The sequence below is a fragment of the Larimichthys crocea genome, chromosome XII (assembly GCF_000972845.2).
Source record: "Larimichthys crocea isolate SSNF chromosome XII, L_crocea_2.0, whole genome shotgun sequence".
NCBI lineage: Eukaryota > Metazoa > Chordata > Actinopteri > Sciaenidae > Larimichthys > Larimichthys crocea.
In genome coordinates, this window is record NC_040022.1 from 19,645,427 (window position 1) to 19,663,558 (window position 18,132).

Here is an 18,132-nt window from a genome sequence, read left to right on the forward strand (position 1 = left end):
TTTTTAAATCAAATTGACTTTAAATACTAAAATAATCCATGTAAAGACTTTGTGCTTACAGTAGACCCAAAGGCTACAAAGAAACAGAACATGTGATCAAAAGAGTAGTAAAGAATGAGGGAAAGCCAAAGGAAAAGAAGAGGTAGATTTCAAAATAAAAGCCTGATCACTCACATAGTTTACCACAGCATGCAGAGCGGAGAACACAACACAACACCGAATGCTGTTGTGATATTTTATTGGGATGAAAACATGCTCGGGCAAAAATAACAGCAACAACCATCAGAAAGTGAAGCTCTGGCGTGGAATGAACAAAACAAGCAAACTGTACGATAATCACAGACATGACAACCGTTTGCCTGAACCTGATTATTTTATATGATTCTATATAAAAGCTGCTGGGGGAGAAAGAAAGCTTTGGAGAACAACAGGACATACTTTCTGGGCTGAGATGAGATGTGGATGCAGGATGACTATGCTGCATTAAACTCTAACAGTAGGACTAAAAGCTCTTTTTTCCCTCTGCTGTTCACTGCTTGTGCTCTGGAAATAAGATACGATGCTCCTGAGGTATGCATTAACACCTGTGCTTTGAGAGGAGGCTCTAACGTTGAAATCCTACCCCTGCTAATGTTGCAGTGGTGAAAGAAACGCTCTGGCTTTCACATGGACAGTTAGACTTGAAAGAAAAAGCAGAGGAGAACTCCTTGGGTGGTTGCTATGGTGACCAACAGAGAAAATGGAGGTGATTGAATCTGACACTTTTTTTTAAAGACCGGCATCAGGCATGGGAACCAGCTGCGGAGTTGGTACCTGCTTCCCCGGCCCCCTTGGCATGTCCGTCTTCCTCTGTCGCATGGGTGACAACCAGAGCAGGGGAGGGGCAAGCATGCCTCTGACGTCTCATGAAGGGGAACACACTGAGAGGAACGGGAGAAAGGAAAGTGTAATATCAGAGAATGACGTTAATCGAGTGAAATTAACTTAAGAGTGATACTTGGTAATGTGGTAATGTGTACCTTTTCTTTGACTCCTGGGGGACAATAGCTTTGGCCAGCAAGTTCTTGTATAGGTCAGACTTAAGATATCTTGGGTAAGAGTCCTGTACACACAAACACACACAAATACAATCGCAACACACAACAATACCAACTATGTAACCTAACAACTGTAAGCTAACCTTATGAGTTTCCATTTTGATGTGTGTGCTTTTAGTTTATGGACGAGAAAAAGAGAAAATGTATGTTTTGACCAAATAAACTGAGCCTGGTTCACATCCTAGCTGAATGGATGACACCATATATGATTGACATTGTATGTGGCGTCCCTCAGGGGTCAATACAGGGCCCACTAGTGTTGAGTTTGTATAGTGCTACTAGTTCACAAAATCCAGAAACACAATGCCAGTAATTACAGTAATACTTATCCTTGTCCCCTGAAGATCGAAACCCTTGTTAAACACATCACACAAAAACAATTAGATGTCCTACAACTCCCTGCAGTAGTTCAACAAGGACAAGATTAAATTTGTTTTACTGGTGCAAAAACCGTTATTGGAAAGTACCACAAATGTCAGCTTGGGTGTTTTCTGAGTTTCACTTTCGCTCACTCATTCCACAACCTAAGCTTGCCAAAATAGGAGGCTTCGTGTCACTTACATGCTTTCATTTTTGTCAGTTGGGTTATGGGTTTGCCGGAGTGAGCTACATTTTTTTTTACTATTTCAGAATGCAGATTATTCTGTTTTAGATGTTTTTTTTTCTTATGCATTTTTCCAACTAGGCAACCACTGATTTTTTTTCTGAATGGTATAAAAATCCATTAGCACACTCATGACACTTGCTTGAGTAATACCTCCAATCACACTGAACATGGTAAATGGACTGTACTTATATAGCGCCTTTCTAGTCTTCCGACCACTCAAAGCGTTTTACAGGACATATCTCATTCACCCATTCACACACATTTATACACTGATGGCATTGGCTGCCATGCAAGGTGCCAACTGCTCATCAGTTTTAGGAGCTAAGCATTCATACACATTCACACACCGATGGCACAGTCTTCGGGAGCAATTTGGGATTCAGTATCTTGCCCAAAGACACTTCGACATGCAGACTGGAGGGGATCAAACCAGGGATCGATTTGTGGTGAAGGGGGTAAACCAAAAAACATTGGTAGGTTCCTGCAAGATCTTTCCTGATCCATATCCAAAGGATGACATGTAGTATTAAACTGCAGTGAGTCAAATGACAGACCTTCTTCATGAGAAAGTAGATGTGCATTTGTGCGTCATCCATGACAAAACGATGTGGGTGTCTGATCCCTGTTAGAGTTTTATCCATCGTCTTACTGTCGATGTTGACCCAACGTGCAGCTCCAGGAGCCAGGAAATTTCTAAGTCACACACAAAAGAGTAGCTGTCATCTCAAAGTAAATATAGTGTGTATTTCTGAATGCCTGTGTGCTTTTACACATACTTGTAGATCTCCTCCACTTTCTGTATGATCCTGGAACTTTCTCCGTGTCTAATATCCTCACAGGCCTGCCAGAAACACAAGTTCTCCGCTAGCAGAGAGAAAAAGAAAGAGAGACAATGAAGTGTTGTGTATTTATAGAGGTGAATAAAACAACAACGATGCAGGAAAATGTAACACACAATTAAGAGACTTTTTATAGCATGGCTGGCCTCTGTGGAAGATGTTGGCCCCTGGCGATATTTCATGTCTGCATGGTTGAACAAATCTCTTCCCTGTCTGGTGTTCAGCATCTTCCTCTACTCTATATATCTCACTCTTAAATCTGCCTTAAACTTACCTCTCCTCTATTCTTTTTCCTAATCTACTTTTTCCATCTTCTCAAATAACAATGTCATGAAATTAATTTTCTTTTCCACTACCTCAACTCTTCCATCTCTCACCACTGGGATTGGAAAATGTCATTAGGGATGATAATGTAATTCAGACTGTTAATATGAATAACAACTGCATTTCTTTTCTCCATTTATTATTATTCAAAAATAGAGTAGAAATACGGGTGTGATTTTCTTTGACCAAGTTAGGTTGGGTTCAATCATCAGACTGAATAGTCTGGATTCAGGACACTCACGCACAAACACAACCACAAACAAGTACATGAAAACACACTCTTCCTTACCACTAAACTCTTTCTCCAGGTAGGTCATGAACTCACGCTTCCCCATGGAGTCATTGAGAAGCTCCATGAAGCTGAAGCTCCAGCGTTCCACTCGAAGACGTGTCGGTGTAGGCACCCTGCTCACAGACACAAACAGACAAACGATGAGCTAAAATAATAATTGATATGTCAAAAGATGCTTCAACAGCTGAAACAAGCTAAACTAAATTATGATCAATTGTAATACTACATTATGTGTGTGTACGTGTGAATATTCTCTCACACTTCTGCATTCATCGTCCAATGCGCGGTGTCATCAGAGATCCAGGGGTTACTGGGAAGGCAGCCTTGCATAATGGGATCATGGTTCAGGTACTGCTCGCTGTATTTAACAAATCTGCACATCCACACGCAAATTCAAAGGCATGCACACACACACACACACACACACAAAGTATTATTGTATTAGTACTTCAGATCATAAGCGTTAATGGCCACTAATTCCAACTTCCCTCAGGAAGCTTCCATTAGTGGCTCTTATAGTGGAAGCACTAAGCCTTATGTGCATTTGCCCGAGACATAGAGTTCAATTCAGGCAGTATCCATTAGTCCTTGTGTGGATGTGTATATGTGCGTTCATCACATGGACACATACCCTTCTAGGCAGATGGATGACTTTACACGGTTTCTTCCGAGAGCCCTTTTACAGGTTTCAATCTGTAAACAAAGGTAAAAAAAAAACACACATGTAAGTACACACAAAGTGAACTTTAATATACAGTCACTGTACTTAACGTGAGGGTGATCAAATGTTATATGGCGTTTACCTCATTTTTGTAGTAGTCACTGTTCTAGTTCTGTGAAGGGAAACACAGTGTCATCACTTTAGTTCACACACTGACTCCCTCATACATTTATGGTCATTTAACAGTAGAAGGTAGCTTCCTCTGTCTATATGTACTCACCAGTTCAAACAATGGTTTTAATATTAAAACAGGATATATTCTTACATATCGGGAACGCACAGTATGGAATTATATACTATTTATTATTTAATCATCATCAGAGATTGATTTCTCTGGATGATTTGAAATTGTTCTATCACGTATAATTTCCATGTGGCGCAGAGGAAATGGCTTTCATGTCATGTCAGGGCATAAAAAAAAAAGATATTTATGTAATAAAAAAAACTATATTTATAGATTATTTGTAATTAGTACAGCTCACTTGGACACTTACTTTGAAATAATCCCAGCAGCAAGAAAGGGGGAAAGTAATAAAACAAGGCAAGATGAGATAGATGACAGATGCATTGTCACATTAGTTTTCTTCAGAGGGGAATAAACAGTAGAACAGAAAGTAATGAAATGTGACAATGTCACTGACCAGTGTAACTCGCGAGCTGAAGGTATTTGGTCTCTCTAGACCCATGTCCAACATATTACGCATCCCAGACTGAAAAGAAGACACAAATAACTAAATATAGTATGTTGGTCCCTGAGCTCTGTCTGTGTGTGTGTGTGTGTGTGTGTGTGTGTGTGTCCGATGACAATATGCGTGTGAGTGAGCACTTATCCGTCTTTGAGTTTTCCACTCCACTAGCTCTGACTTTTATTCTCAGGTTTCCTCTTTCTCTTTCTCCGTGCCCGCGTCCCTAATTCATAAGGGCAAGACAAGATGGAGTCCCTCCTTCAAACTCGTGTCCTCTGCTTCACCCTCTCCTCTCCCTCACAGTGCCTCTGCACTTCTCAGCATCCCTTTCCTTCTTCCCTTCCTGCCCTGCCCACCTCTTGTGGTCCTTTCCTCTCTCTGTCTGTCTTAAGGATCAAATAGACTCCTGTGGTGTGTGTTGTGGAAAAAGGAATATGATGATTATTATTTTTCGGCGTGTGTATGTTTCTCCTTCTCTCTCTCTCTCTCTCTCTCTCTCTCTCTCTCTCTCTCTCTCTCTCTCTCTCTCACTCTATGTTACCTTTGTTGTCAGCTGAGGCTTTTACTAGGTGGGTTAAATATTTCATGTCGGAGGCAGAGGGGACTGCAAGTGGAACCTCTGACTGTTTTAAATACTTCAATAATACTTTAATACACAATTTTATGGTTATTTGTATGTTTGTATGTTTTACCATAGTCTCACATATTATAGATTCTATAATATGTCTATAATATAGAACATATATATAGTACATAATAATAATATACTACACATATAGTGTAGAACAGTATAGTATGAGTGAAATAATACCGTGAACATACCGGAGGTCTGTTGATGAGCCAGTAAGCCTGCTCCTGACATTCTAGCACAATGCGGTCAGCCTTCCGTCTCTGTTTGGATGCTCTAAACATAAATCACACTGTAAGTCTGTGTGCGTGTGTTAGTTTGTGTGTGTGTGGGGGTGCATTTGGGCATGTGAGTGTACCTGAGTTGCTCTCTGGCTTGCATGACCACAAAGTCCCAGGTGTGGTTGATCCTCTTGTTCAACACGCTGTACCTCTCCTAAAAAAGAAAGAAAAGAAAATACAAAAATGACTAGAATTACTACTGCATAATTCACAATACACATATGTTTTCTCTCTTACTTACACATTTTACTCACCTTTTCATATTCCATGAGTTCTCCCTGTTTCCTTATGTTTTTTTTAGCCAAATAGATTGCTGTTGGAATGTAAGGAAAAACACAAACAGTGAAAAAAGAAATGAAAACAGAGGTTGAGAGGTTCATGTCCTGATCTACAGCGTATATTTTACTCAAAGCTCCTCTAAATACTAATCAGGACTCTTATAAAAGGTTTGAAATGGTCAAATTAGTAGTGGTTTGTCACATTTTATTGTGCGTTTGGAAATGTTTTTTGTTTTTTTTTTGCTTTTACACCTTCAGTTTCTTTTTGGTATTACCATAGTCCAGCTCTGAGGCAGGCCACCGGGTACTAGTCCAGAAGTAAGGAGTCTGTGAAAAACAAGTGACAGTATTTGAGATTTCTAATGAAAGTTAATAGCAAAGGGGGTGACGGCAGAGAGTGGCAGATGGATGGCGGATTAAGAGGTGGACTAATGGAGTGAGTGAGTTACTGAGTGGTTCAGTCAAAAGTGGTAAAGCATTGAAACTTTTTCTTTCCACAGGCAGACAGAATAAACACACCATAATCGTTATGATCGACTTACTTGGAAGCGGTAAGGTGACTCATCAGGCCTTAGCACAAGAGATCTCGGCTCCTTGAGAGGGTAAATATACCCGTATCTCACCAGCATGCCGCCAACGTGAAGTGCCTCTGTTATAAACACCAAAGAAGGAGACAGTTTCAGTTTCTTTGGGCGATTGTCAGGGGTGTAAACTTAGTAGTTCAGTAGTTCATCTGGCTTTTTTTTATTTAAGCACATGGCACAGCATGGCACATAAAAATCTTGGTAAATGATGATGTTACACTAAATTAGAAAACATAAAGGAGTTATTGATTTTATTAGGGATGAAACTGAATGTGGAAAATAAATAATAATCATTCCCCACAGGGATTTTTTCCATCAAACATCCGCAGCAATCGCTCTCAAATCAAGGCTTTGTCCCAGTCATGAAATGCATCATCAATCTTCAGTCTCTCCTCATTTGTTAAAGAGCCCTACTTTTATGATTGACAGCTACCGAAAAAAGCTGCGCGATGCATTTTAATCAGCTGTTACCACTCACCCTATCCCCTGATGACTACCACTCTCTCTTTCTTTAGTCTGTCTCTGAGGAAAAAGGGACAGGCGGTCTACATTTTTTTTCCAACCTCTAATTTAGATCAGGTACGGTAAATTCTCCTGAGGTGACAACCTCCAAAGGGGACGCTAATCAAACCCAGATCATCAGGTGAGTTAATCAGATCGGGATCCTCTGGGGCTCACCCCATTCCTGTTTACTGGAAACAGCAAACCCCACAATACACACACACATCACATCACTAGCACGTCAGCTTAAGAGAAAACACCATATCCTGGCAACACACTAGCAACGACACACAACAAGCCAGTCACACTGAAACAGAAGAATCACAGCAACTATTCTCTCCATCACACACACACACACACACACACACACAAAATGCATGTATCAATTACTTACCCTCGTCACAGATATTGTATTTCTGGATCAACCAGTCGATTATATCGCGGCCTGAGGAAAAACAGAAAGAAGGGAGACAAGAAAAGAGGACAAACTTCCTCCCTCTGCTCTGCAAAGCACACAGTATTCTCCAAAATTCACTTCTGCATTAAACATGACCGCTGGGACAAACACAAGCTGCAATGTGCTTATTCACACACGCACACAAGATATGCACACTGGCATAAAGGACACATACACACACACACACACACACACACACTGCACACACCTGTCATGGCGTGTGGAATGACAGTGATGAGGAGCCTCTGGTTTCTCATCTTCATGCCCATGTCAGGGTCCTGCATGGACACAATCACTTTCTCCATCTGTCCAGAGAACACACACACACACACACACGGGGATGCACACACATATCCACATGAGCATGCAAAACACACATATATAAACCAGAAATTAAGAATAAAACGAAATGTTCCACCTTTTAGTAACTTGTTTTCATCCTGGAGCTCGTTATGTGTGTTGTATGTTTTTAGGATTCATTCCATCTCCAGTATAAAATGTCACATTATGAAAATACCCAAAAGGAAACAGAATCATCAAGAATAATCCTACCTTTCGAAAGCATGACATTTGCTCCCGGTTCCAGCCTCCTTTAGCCAGAGTGTGATGGTCATCTTCGTGTGCTTGAGATCACTCGACGGGACGGTGAAGTGTGAGACCGAAGAGCTGTCGGGAGCGCGCAGCAGGAGTGCACCACCGTTTCCTTTCTTCTCTCCCCCACAGCCGGTCCGATGCCTGGAGGGCGCGCCCCTGTGCAGATTAGAAAGGATTACAGTGTGCCAAAGTGATTTTCAATATGTATATATAGTTGCTCTTGTTACAGGAGCGAAACACAGCTGCTGATAGTGTTTGCATTTCTGTCTCTAATATATTTAACCTCACTGAAAAGGCAATAAAACATGGTCTAAAAATAAATTATATACTAAAATTAAATTATTGATATAATATTAATATATAAATTTATATAAATAAATAAAATAAATAAATATAATATATATATATATTATATATATATAATATTATATATATATATATATATATATATATATATATCCTATCATATTAGATTATACTGAAATCAGTTACATACATATTTAGCCCATAATAATAACATTTCTTCCCTCAACCATTTAATGTTATTTAGCATGTTTAGTTTAATTGTGTTTTTTTTTGTTTTTTTTTTACTAGAAAACAGGTATTTCCCATTCAAAAACTGCAACGTAAAAAGGCCTACGGTATAATTTTGTGTGAAATAATAAAAACAAGTCTTAATTAAAAAAAAAGACTATACAAATAATGGAATAAGTCTATATATACACGCCAGTACAAGCCTATGAGTAAACAAACAAACAAATGTTTTCTTTTTCTCTAATCATGAGATCACAAAAAGTCTCTTTTGAAATAGCTAAAAAGGAGCTTAATTTGAATTTTCGATTCATAATGTAGAGACGTAATAAACAGTTTATGCCATGTGATTATGCATAATAATAATAATAATAATAATAATAATACAGTGATCATAATTCACAGTAAAGTTACACCGTTTGTCCGTTTTCAATGTGTCTAAACTTTGTTGTTGACATCCAGCAGGCAGCACATGCTGGGACTCTGCTACGTCAACGTTTTTATCCCACGCAGGCTCCCGTAGTGACAGGAAGTGTTTCCGTCGTGGTTTAGAGACCATTCACCAGTGTCCTCCTGATCATCGGCTCAGATTTTAAAGTGTATCAAGAGTTTCCTGCAGAGGTAAGAGCTCAGACAGATAACAGATGTGTGTTTGCTCTCACAAAGACGGCTCGGACGGTGACTGACGCTCGCGAGGCTCGTTGAGGAACAGGAAGCAGTTTACTTAGCTAACGGTGCTAACGTTAGCTGCTGACTGACTGATGACTGACTGACTGACTGACTGCTGCAGCTGGGAGCCTCCAGCTTGTAACACCTATATGTGGAAAAGTAACCTTTAAACCGGGCCTGTGTTCATGCAGGGTCCTTTCAGAGTAGCTGAACAGAGGCTCGGCGCATTGTTGTTACAGCTCGATGTATTTACTGCGTAGCTGCGTCTCCGACTAATGATCCAAAGACTTTGTTCAGCTACAAATTGTGTCAATTCAATCACAACTTTTTAATCACTTTTTTTCAAAGCAGGCCATTCTCATTAGTTACTTTGAAGCTTTAAAGTGTCAGGGGTTCCCACGGGTGCTTGAATTCCTTGAAAATTCCTTGAATTTTTTGTGAAGTGCTTGAAAATGCTTGAAATTTGTGTGATGTCTATTTGTCACTGTTATTGCGCTATGGTAGTTACACAATACACCGCTCACAAGCTGACAAATACAAGCCAATTCACAATTAGTTAAAAATCAAAACAGTCAATCTACCACCATATGAAATAATGCTAATTAGACCCATATTATTATGCCATACAGTGGCACCGCTGCACTTCCCATGACCATCATGGCAAACACAACTAGTAGGCTACCTATTTAAAGGTGCTGGAAAAATGGAAAAACTGGTGCTTGAAGGTGCTTGAAAAGTGCTTGAATTTGTTCATGAAAAAGGTGTGGGAACCCTGAGTGTGTCACATCTCCTCTGTTGTCTCTTGTCAGGTGGTGATGGGTGACATCCGTCAGTCGTTGCTGCCTCGCGATGTGCTGAGCGCGGCCAAGGAGCTGCTGTATCACCTGGACATCTACATCTGTAACCTGGTGCAGTCAGGGAGGCAGCCTCCTCAGGTGGACTCCAAGACCCTGGAGCTGGTGGAGGAGTTCATTCTGCATGCACCCAAAGACAGAAACACCCCAGCCAGGGTATGGCACCGAGACGCTTGAGATGCTCGTACGCCAAAATCCAGAATGTAAACACACAAATGTTGACAGACCCATGAATTTGTTTGTATTTTTTTTTTTTTTGGTCATTTCAGAGGATGAGTGCTCTCCAGGAGCTCCAGCTGTTGGAGATCATGTGCAGCTGTTTCCAGGAACAGAGCCGGGATACTGTCCGTCAGCTTATGTTCTCCGCCCTCTTCAGTCTCCAAGGAAACCAGGCAGACGAAAGTCGCATGGCACTGTTAGGCAAGCTGGTCTCCATGGCAATCGCTGTGGGACGGGTTCCTATTTTGGAATGTGCCGCTACCTGGTTACAGGTGAGGATTCAAACACTCAAAATGTGTGTTTTAATCTTAATAAATACTTTTATGGTGTGATGTACAGTATTTCAAGTACTTCTTTGTTCTATCTTTCTTTGTGTGGATATGTGCTTGTGCTCTACTGAACTCATGTCTGTGGATGTGTTTGTCTCCCGCAGAGAACCCACCGTGTGTACTGTGTGCGCCTGGCTCAGGTGTTAGTAGACGACTACTGCAGTATGGTGCCAGGCTCTGTGCCCACCCTGCAGAACATCCACAGCGCCAGCCCACGCTTCTGCTGCCAGTTCATCACTGCTGTCACCACCCTGTATGACCTCACCTCAGGTACTTTGGTGGGACAACCTCCAAAAACTGGGATTTGAGCTCTGTAAGAAGATGTTTGCATCCTTTTAGTCGTTTTAACAACGTGTGTGTCTGTCTGTTTTTAGAGGAGCTCACTCCTCCTCTAGAACTCCTCCAGATGATTGCATCGTGGATCCAAGATGACCCTCGCCTAGTTCTCATTACCTTCCTGAACACGCCCCTCTCGGGCAGCCAGCCAATCAGCTCACTAGATGTCACGCCGTTGGGGGGGTTGGTGCGTTGGTGTGTCAAAGCGCCTCTGGCTTACAGGAGAGACAAAAAGCTGGCGCTGACTAATGGCACCACTGAGAGTGAGCCAGAGGTGGGGCCTCTTTTCTCTGCTCTCCATCTGAGCATCCTACAGGTGTGTTTCTGCAAACTCAAGAATACATTTCACTCTGATTGTTCACTTGAAATTGATGATAACAAACCATTTCCTCGTGCGTTCCACATGTAGGTCTTCATGCTTTTGCCAAACATACTAAATGAGAAGGGGCTTTTCGGCCGCCTGGCGTTGCTCCAGATGGAGTCTCTGGCCACATTGACATCTGACCTCTCCAGGCTGTTGGACCAGGCCGACAAACACACGCATACGTCATCCACCGACACGCACACACTGTCCCAGCTGACCCTGGACAGGCTGGCACAGGCCTTGCAAGTGGCCATGGCCAATGGAGCCCTGCTGTGTTCGAGAGGTAAGATGGTGGCGGTCACATATGTGAGAGTGAATGGTTGTTTCCCACTACGTGTCAGCCCAGTGCTGAACTGGCGACCTTTCCTCTTACCCAATGTCACCTGGGATCAGCTCCAGCTCTCCACAACCCTGATAAAGATATGCAGTTATGGAAAATGAATAAATGAACCTCAATAGATCCATGAATAAAGAATAATATTTGCATAAATAAAAGATAAGTATAAGCCTAGTGGCATCACAGTTTCCTAGTTGGTGCCTAGTTTTTATAGTGACAAATCAGTCCTTCACCTAAACTTATACAACTTCTCCACCTTCTTTGCTGTAGACTTGCAGTGGACAAAAATGTGCGAATAGCTACAGATTAAAGATTTAAGTGATGACTACATTCATAACTGATTCGTTTGTTTTTATCACTTGTTATACGGTTTACCTCATCATGCTGTGGTGTGATGTTCAAGTGCTTATTTTACACTGCCTTGTCTCCACAGAGGACCTGAGAGCCATCTGTTCCCGCCTCCCACACAACAAGTAAGAACTATTAACTTTCCATTCCCGTTCAACTTGTAATAATTTCCACTGGTTACTTGGTAACAGCTAGAACTATAAAAAAAAAAAAATAAGAGTATGATAAGCATAGCATTAGCCTCTCTCCTGATGATACTCTCCCGAAAATGTACAAATGAAAATAAAACCACTTTAGTTCAACGACACTGCAACTTTAATTCCAGTCATTTAAGATGGGACATAAATATTGAGACACACACACTTCATTTCTGATGTCATTTGAAGAAATAGTGCCATCCTTAACCTGCACCCTACCACAAGGGTATTACACATTCAGCTTGTTCCACACACATAATGTTGTATATGTTTTATTAGTCTAAAGATTATATTCCAGCATTCTGAATTATTTTACTTACATAAAGTTGGAACAGAAATCCAGTTTTGAAGCCAGAAAATGGTTATATCCATGTAAATCACAACTGTGCATCGCTCTATCTGTATTTTAATGAAGTATTGTTTTGATGGGGGCCTCAGATTTTTGTTCTGATGTGAACATGACTTATACTTCTTTTTTTTTAATTATTTCTTTCTTGTTCTTGTCTCCAGTTTGCTCCAGTTGGTGCTGTCAGGCCCAGTGATGTACTACAACAACATTCACACCCCTCCACTGGCCTTCAGCCCGCATGCAGCTCACTCCCCCATCGCCTCACACCCCACACACCCCACACACCCTGCACACCCTGCACACACGCCACACACACCTCTAGCCACCCACCCCTCCTCTCACCCTCAGTACCCCGCTCAGCCTTTCATGACGGGGATGCCGTTCCCCTTCCGACCCAGCCACTAAAAGAAACTTGTTTGCAGACGTGAAGTTGTTGGTGTGAGTAAGTGTGTGTGTGTGTGTGTGTGTGTGTGCGTGTGTGCGTGTGTGTGTGTGTGTGTTGGGCAATGGGGCTTGATGTCTGTCTGTTGGCGTGTATGAATTAATGTGTGAATGTATTATGATGTTGATAAGCAGATTTGCTTTTGCTAAAAGTCTGTGAGGTTAACTCGTCTGTCCAATAAATATTTTTTTACCTCACTCTTGGTGTTGTTCTTTATACCAACCACTTGTGGTCGCCGTTGTCCTGCTCCCACCTACTGCCCCAACAGTATATCAGCTTTAAAACTTCAGTGAGATATTACAGGGCTTTATTTGAATCATTACATTTGAATTTTATTGAATATGCATTATTATGGAGTACAAGGTTGCATGTTAAGAACTCCACCATAGGCTTAATTATGTTTTATACAAATTACAATTGCTGTATTTAACACCATGAACAAGAGCTCTTTAAAATCTTTGCTCTTTTAAATGGTGCTATAAAAGGTACTTTTGCATAGTCACTGTTACCTACGGTAGGCATTCATCAGTGTGCTGCAAGTTTGGAGAAGCAGGCTGAGGTCCTGGCATGAAAGTGGAGCAAAGCACTGCTCCGGAGAGGGGCAGCAGATAAATGTGTTTTAGCCACAAAAAAATCAATATCCATTTAAGTATATGCTATAGTGAGCATATTTTGACTTCCACTACCTTGTCATCAGACGACTCTTTCCCTTGGCACTACATTGTTCCAACTTTAGTACTTACATATTCCTACACCTAAGCCCAACTGTGCTCCACACGGCCTATTAGATCTGACGGCAAAGTAAAGCGGTGAGAAAATGCTCACTATAGCATGCACTCGAACGGATATTGATTTCTTTAAGGTGGGCCTTTATTTTGTGACTAAAACACAGAGGAGATAAAGAAAACACTCCAGTTTGACCCATGTAAGCTCAGGTGTACACACACTGCTGAGAGCCTCCAGTTTCACCCACCCCAGACCAGCATGGGTCATTATGTAACCAATGATGTCAGAGCCAAACCCTGTGCATAAGCTTGGCCTCTGTTATTAGACTGATAGCATATCATTCTTCTACAGCACCGACAAATGATGTTGGACCCACCCTAGGACCCCTGCTGCCCTCATCCAGGATGTGAATTGCATCATCCATAGTAGTCTCTGCAGTAGCTGTCTTTACCTCTGTGTTTAAGTACATTGCACACAGGTTTAAAACAAAAGTGAATTGGAGAATTTCATAAGACTATTTGGTAATGTACAAGCATGATGTTCATACATTCCTCTTTCTTATTTGATCTTACTTCCTCATAATCGACTTTTATAGGTGCTCTGCGTGTGCTGGGAAGGAAATACACATCCGTGTTTAGTGTTCTTTTGTTCACTCATACACAGTATTGTGGCTATAATTAGCAGCTGGTCTATTTTTACTAGCAGTGTCTTACAATGGTCCGGCTTCTTAAAGACTCTCTGGAACAAGATCAACACAGATACACGTCTACATGTTCCAACATCTTTTGGTTCCAGCTGTCACTTCACACTGTCTCTCACAGGTGTCCAGTTGGTCCTGTTAAAGGTTGATTGTTCATATATTGTAGATTGCACTGTCTATGGTCTCCCCCCCTGTAGAGCTCATGGGTGGGACGTTGATAAGTATATCTGTTCTGGGTCAGGGATGCATTACTGTTAGGTTGGCAGAAGGTTTCAACAGATAATATTCGAGTGAAAAAGGCGGTATCGAAGAGAGAGTGTAAATCACACAAGAGCTGCCCTGTTTGGTAGGCTCATAATGAGAGGAAATTACAAATTCAAATGGTCTGTTACTTTCAAAGTGTCATGGTCGTGCGTAGGTTAGTCACTGTGAACTAAATACACAATACCTCACTTTGTCTTCTACTGCACCTTGTATATGGTTTTGTACCATGACACCCGATATGCCCTCCTGTCTTCTCTGGTTTTCTCTGTGCACAGTTATATGAAATTATAAATGGGTTGGAGGAGAAATCTTGGTTTGGGTTGGTCCACATTGCCCTTGCAGGTGTGCAGTATGGTTGTGTGGGACTGTCTGTGTCAGCATTTGCAGAATCGTGGTTTCCTGTGGAAAGACGGGGGGAAAAAAAGTCTCAAAAACCAAGCATTAAATCTGATCTTCACAAAGTAGCCATTCTTCAAGCTGACCATAAACCAGATGTGTGAACTTTAATTTTGAGTGTTGGTGCTTGGGCACTTTTTAGAAGGTTTAAGTCACAATGAGGGTTTAAGCTTCAAGTATAAAAGCCTAAAACTGATGCATGCTTGAAATAACATAAAGCAGAAATGGAGATGAGTACAGAACTGATTTTCTGAACTCATCTCCCCCTCTGTATTGTGCCGTTACATAATGAAAACACACCTGTTCAACTTCCTCTATCATAAGATAACAGGAAACATCTGGAAAATTACCTGCAGTTTCAAAATGAAGTGAGAGAGTCAAAATTAATATTTGCAAAATGAGAAGATGTCAAAAAGAGAACGAACAAAAACTAATCTTTCACCTGGCTTTTGTAAATCATGTAATTGGTGGTGTACTGCAAGTAAATATGTATACAGCACAAGGTATCATTAACAGGCTTGGTTTGTCAGATCCTACAACATTTATCCAGTGATGATTCTAAGTGCAGCTGTGGTTGCTGTGAGACCAGCCTCATTTACTTTTCTCAAAGAAATGATCACTGCCACTGAGTTAACATCCTGCAAAGCTTGATGAGCCTGAAAACAAACAGACCTGAGTGTTAATTGTTTTCAAACAGTTTTTAAATCGGATTTAGCAGTATTATGGGAAAAGGAAGACACTCCTGAACTCCTCCAAGAAACTAAAGATTTCTTAGAACGAGGTCATTAAATACGAAAAGATTCGTCCTCTGAGAACAATGAATGTTTGTAAATAATTTAATGGAGATCCACCTGCTAGTTGTTGACATCTAAGTTGGAAACTTACAAATCTATTCTGAAATCAAGCTTATTTGCAGATATTATACAAGTTAGGAGGTAGTCAGGAAGTCCCCTGAAGTTCCTCAAAGATGTTAATAGTTAACAGTAAGTTAACGGTATACGCTCTCATCTAACTTCTCTTTGTCATAGTAGCATAATCTTCTGCCAGTATTAAAACTATAACAACTACACTCAGTAGTGTCAAAAATCTGCTTCACAAAATTTTGTTCACAAAAGAGGATGTTTCATCTGTAAGAAGTCTTGCATACAGGATTTCTAAATCATGTCAGCACAGTGGTTTGGTCTCCCAGTCTCATCAGTCGTGTGCATACTGTACACGTTTCCTATTAAGCTGATACATTTTCACCAAGGATCCAGACCAGCCACCTCCACTGGCACCTTTTGCTGGGAAAACATTCCTGCTGCTTCTTTCACAGTTACCATATTCTTACAGCACAATGATAGGATGACGTTAAAATCTGTTAGCTTGCTGTGCTGTTCACGTCTAACACATTTGAGTTAACAATTCAACCGAACAACACAGGCTAAGTCATTATTACATGTTGCTTGCTACCAGCCAGACCACATCAGTGTAAAGTAATGATCCCATTGGAAAAAAAAGAGAGAATTTAATGTGCCGACAGTCTCAATGGTGACTTAACATTCTTGGCCAGTGTTTGCATGAAACTACAACAACGACTTGCTGTAAAAAATGCTGTTGAACTTTCAGAACTCTAAATCCTCGAGTGTGAGACTGCTCTTTGTAATAAAGGACAGGAATAAATTCCCTTTACGTCCACTGTTTTGTTAAGCAGGAGATATATAATAGCTTTATAAGTGTGATCTTGGATACCAACCAGCATGTTCTAAAAACCAGTGCACTTTGTTGTTGAATATAGAAAATATAGGTCACATGTTCTAGGTCACTTGAAATGTCAAAGCAATGACGGAAAGTGACCCAGAGTGTGGGAAAATCATGCTGTGGGAAAATGATTAAAACCTGAGCTCAAACCCCCCCCAATGACTAGTTTGCACAAAATATACATTAGCAGCCTGGCACGAGGCATAAACATGTAATTACTGAAGATACCCAAAAGAGTAATTATCGGGACAGTGACACAACCTTACTAAAGCTGTTTTTGTAAAAAATAATCAATAATTAGGTTCAGGGCTGCAAAACCAGCTATCAAAAAATAAAAAGAGCAACCTGTTTACAAAGATTTACTAATAATTTACCACCACCGGCGACTGCTTTGCTCCTGCCCACCAAAAACACCCAATCACAGGGCTGTTGATTTGTCAACCATGTCTGTACCAACATAACACTGGGTAATATTATAACCACATTATCAATATTGTCTCCATTTTAGGCTGATGCAATAGGAAACGTGTGTTTTTCTGTTAGGTAATGGCCAAACACAGTTAGTTAGTTTACAAATGTTGACTTGATTTTGCTTCGGCTGGCTTCCAAACTCTTCTCTTGAAGCATAAGTTGTATAATAGCGCATTACTTCTGGATGGTTAAAAAAAAAGGAGCAGAAATGGTCCCAGACAGAAAAAATAAATCTGTGCGAAGTCAGCACACTGATGACCAAACTAAATATGCCTTTCCCTTTCGTTCCTTTCCTGAAACTCATATGTTCCACAGCTGCAGCATACAGAGACATAGGCAGTATAAAAGAGACCCCTTTGACGGCAGCGTGGTTTGAGAACATTCCAGGGAAATACTTGTGTTGGGCTTTTTCTCATTTCAAGGTGAACAGCAGATGGAAGTCACTGTTTTGTCTGACACATTGCATGGGGGGTCATTCAAGGTAATTCATGACTGACATGAACCACAGACTTCTTTCTAAAATAAAGTACTTGTTTGTGTGATTATTATATGATTATATATATATATATATATATATTATATATATATATATATATATATATATATATAATATATATTAAAAAAATGTGTATATAAAAGTAAAAGTCTCATTTTATTTTTGTCTCAATTTTCATGATGTTGCTATAATTCATCTATAGGCGTTATTATATTATATGGGACATTTAAGTAAGCTGTACATAAATGTAATGCAGTCCAAAGTGCTATATGTTTTTATAAGAAATGTATAAAAAAAAAAAAAAAAAAAGTAGTACTTTCCAGCTCTGACAGTGACCTCATTTCAACTTGTGGTTTCATGGTTTATCTCATAAAGAACAGTATAGTTGAAGCTTTGTGTTGTTGTCTTGACTCTACAGTTAACAACAGCTGATTTAAGGTTCAAATTGGTTAAATAAATAATAAATAATAAATAA

The 18,132-nt window shown here is 40.5% G+C and overlaps 2 protein-coding genes across 2 annotated transcripts; one reads left to right on the forward strand and one right to left on the reverse strand.

Moving 5' to 3' along the window:
- Nucleotides 1-227: 227 nt before the first annotated feature.
- Nucleotides 228-7,890, reverse strand: rgs11 (regulator of G protein signaling 11). Its single transcript, XM_019271115.2, has 17 exons — nucleotides 7,848-7,890; nucleotides 7,504-7,600; nucleotides 7,233-7,283; nucleotides 6,296-6,402; nucleotides 6,029-6,080; nucleotides 5,730-5,788; nucleotides 5,553-5,629; nucleotides 5,389-5,470; nucleotides 4,522-4,590; nucleotides 3,963-3,986; nucleotides 3,791-3,852; nucleotides 3,419-3,532; nucleotides 3,157-3,272; nucleotides 2,481-2,568; nucleotides 2,259-2,397; nucleotides 1,020-1,102; nucleotides 228-920 (listed from the first exon to the last, which is right to left on the reverse strand). The coding sequence occupies exons 1-17, from the start codon at nucleotides 7,863-7,865 to the stop codon at nucleotides 782-784; spliced, it is 1,377 nt and encodes a 458-aa protein (XP_019126660.2). The 5' UTR covers nucleotides 7,866-7,890; the 3' UTR covers nucleotides 228-781.
- A 1,021-nt stretch (nucleotides 7,891-8,911) lies between these two features.
- ints15 (integrator complex subunit 15) lies at nucleotides 8,912-13,061 on the forward strand. The gene is made up of 8 exons (XM_019271114.2): nucleotides 8,912-9,041; nucleotides 9,899-10,099; nucleotides 10,213-10,434; nucleotides 10,596-10,761; nucleotides 10,866-11,143; nucleotides 11,237-11,474; nucleotides 11,962-12,001; nucleotides 12,584-13,061. Exons 2-8 carry the CDS (start codon nucleotides 9,905-9,907, stop codon nucleotides 12,825-12,827), a joined length of 1,383 nt encoding a protein of 460 aa, XP_019126659.1. The 5' UTR covers nucleotides 8,912-9,041; nucleotides 9,899-9,904; the 3' UTR covers nucleotides 12,828-13,061.
- Nucleotides 13,062-18,132: the final 5,071 nt, after the last annotated feature.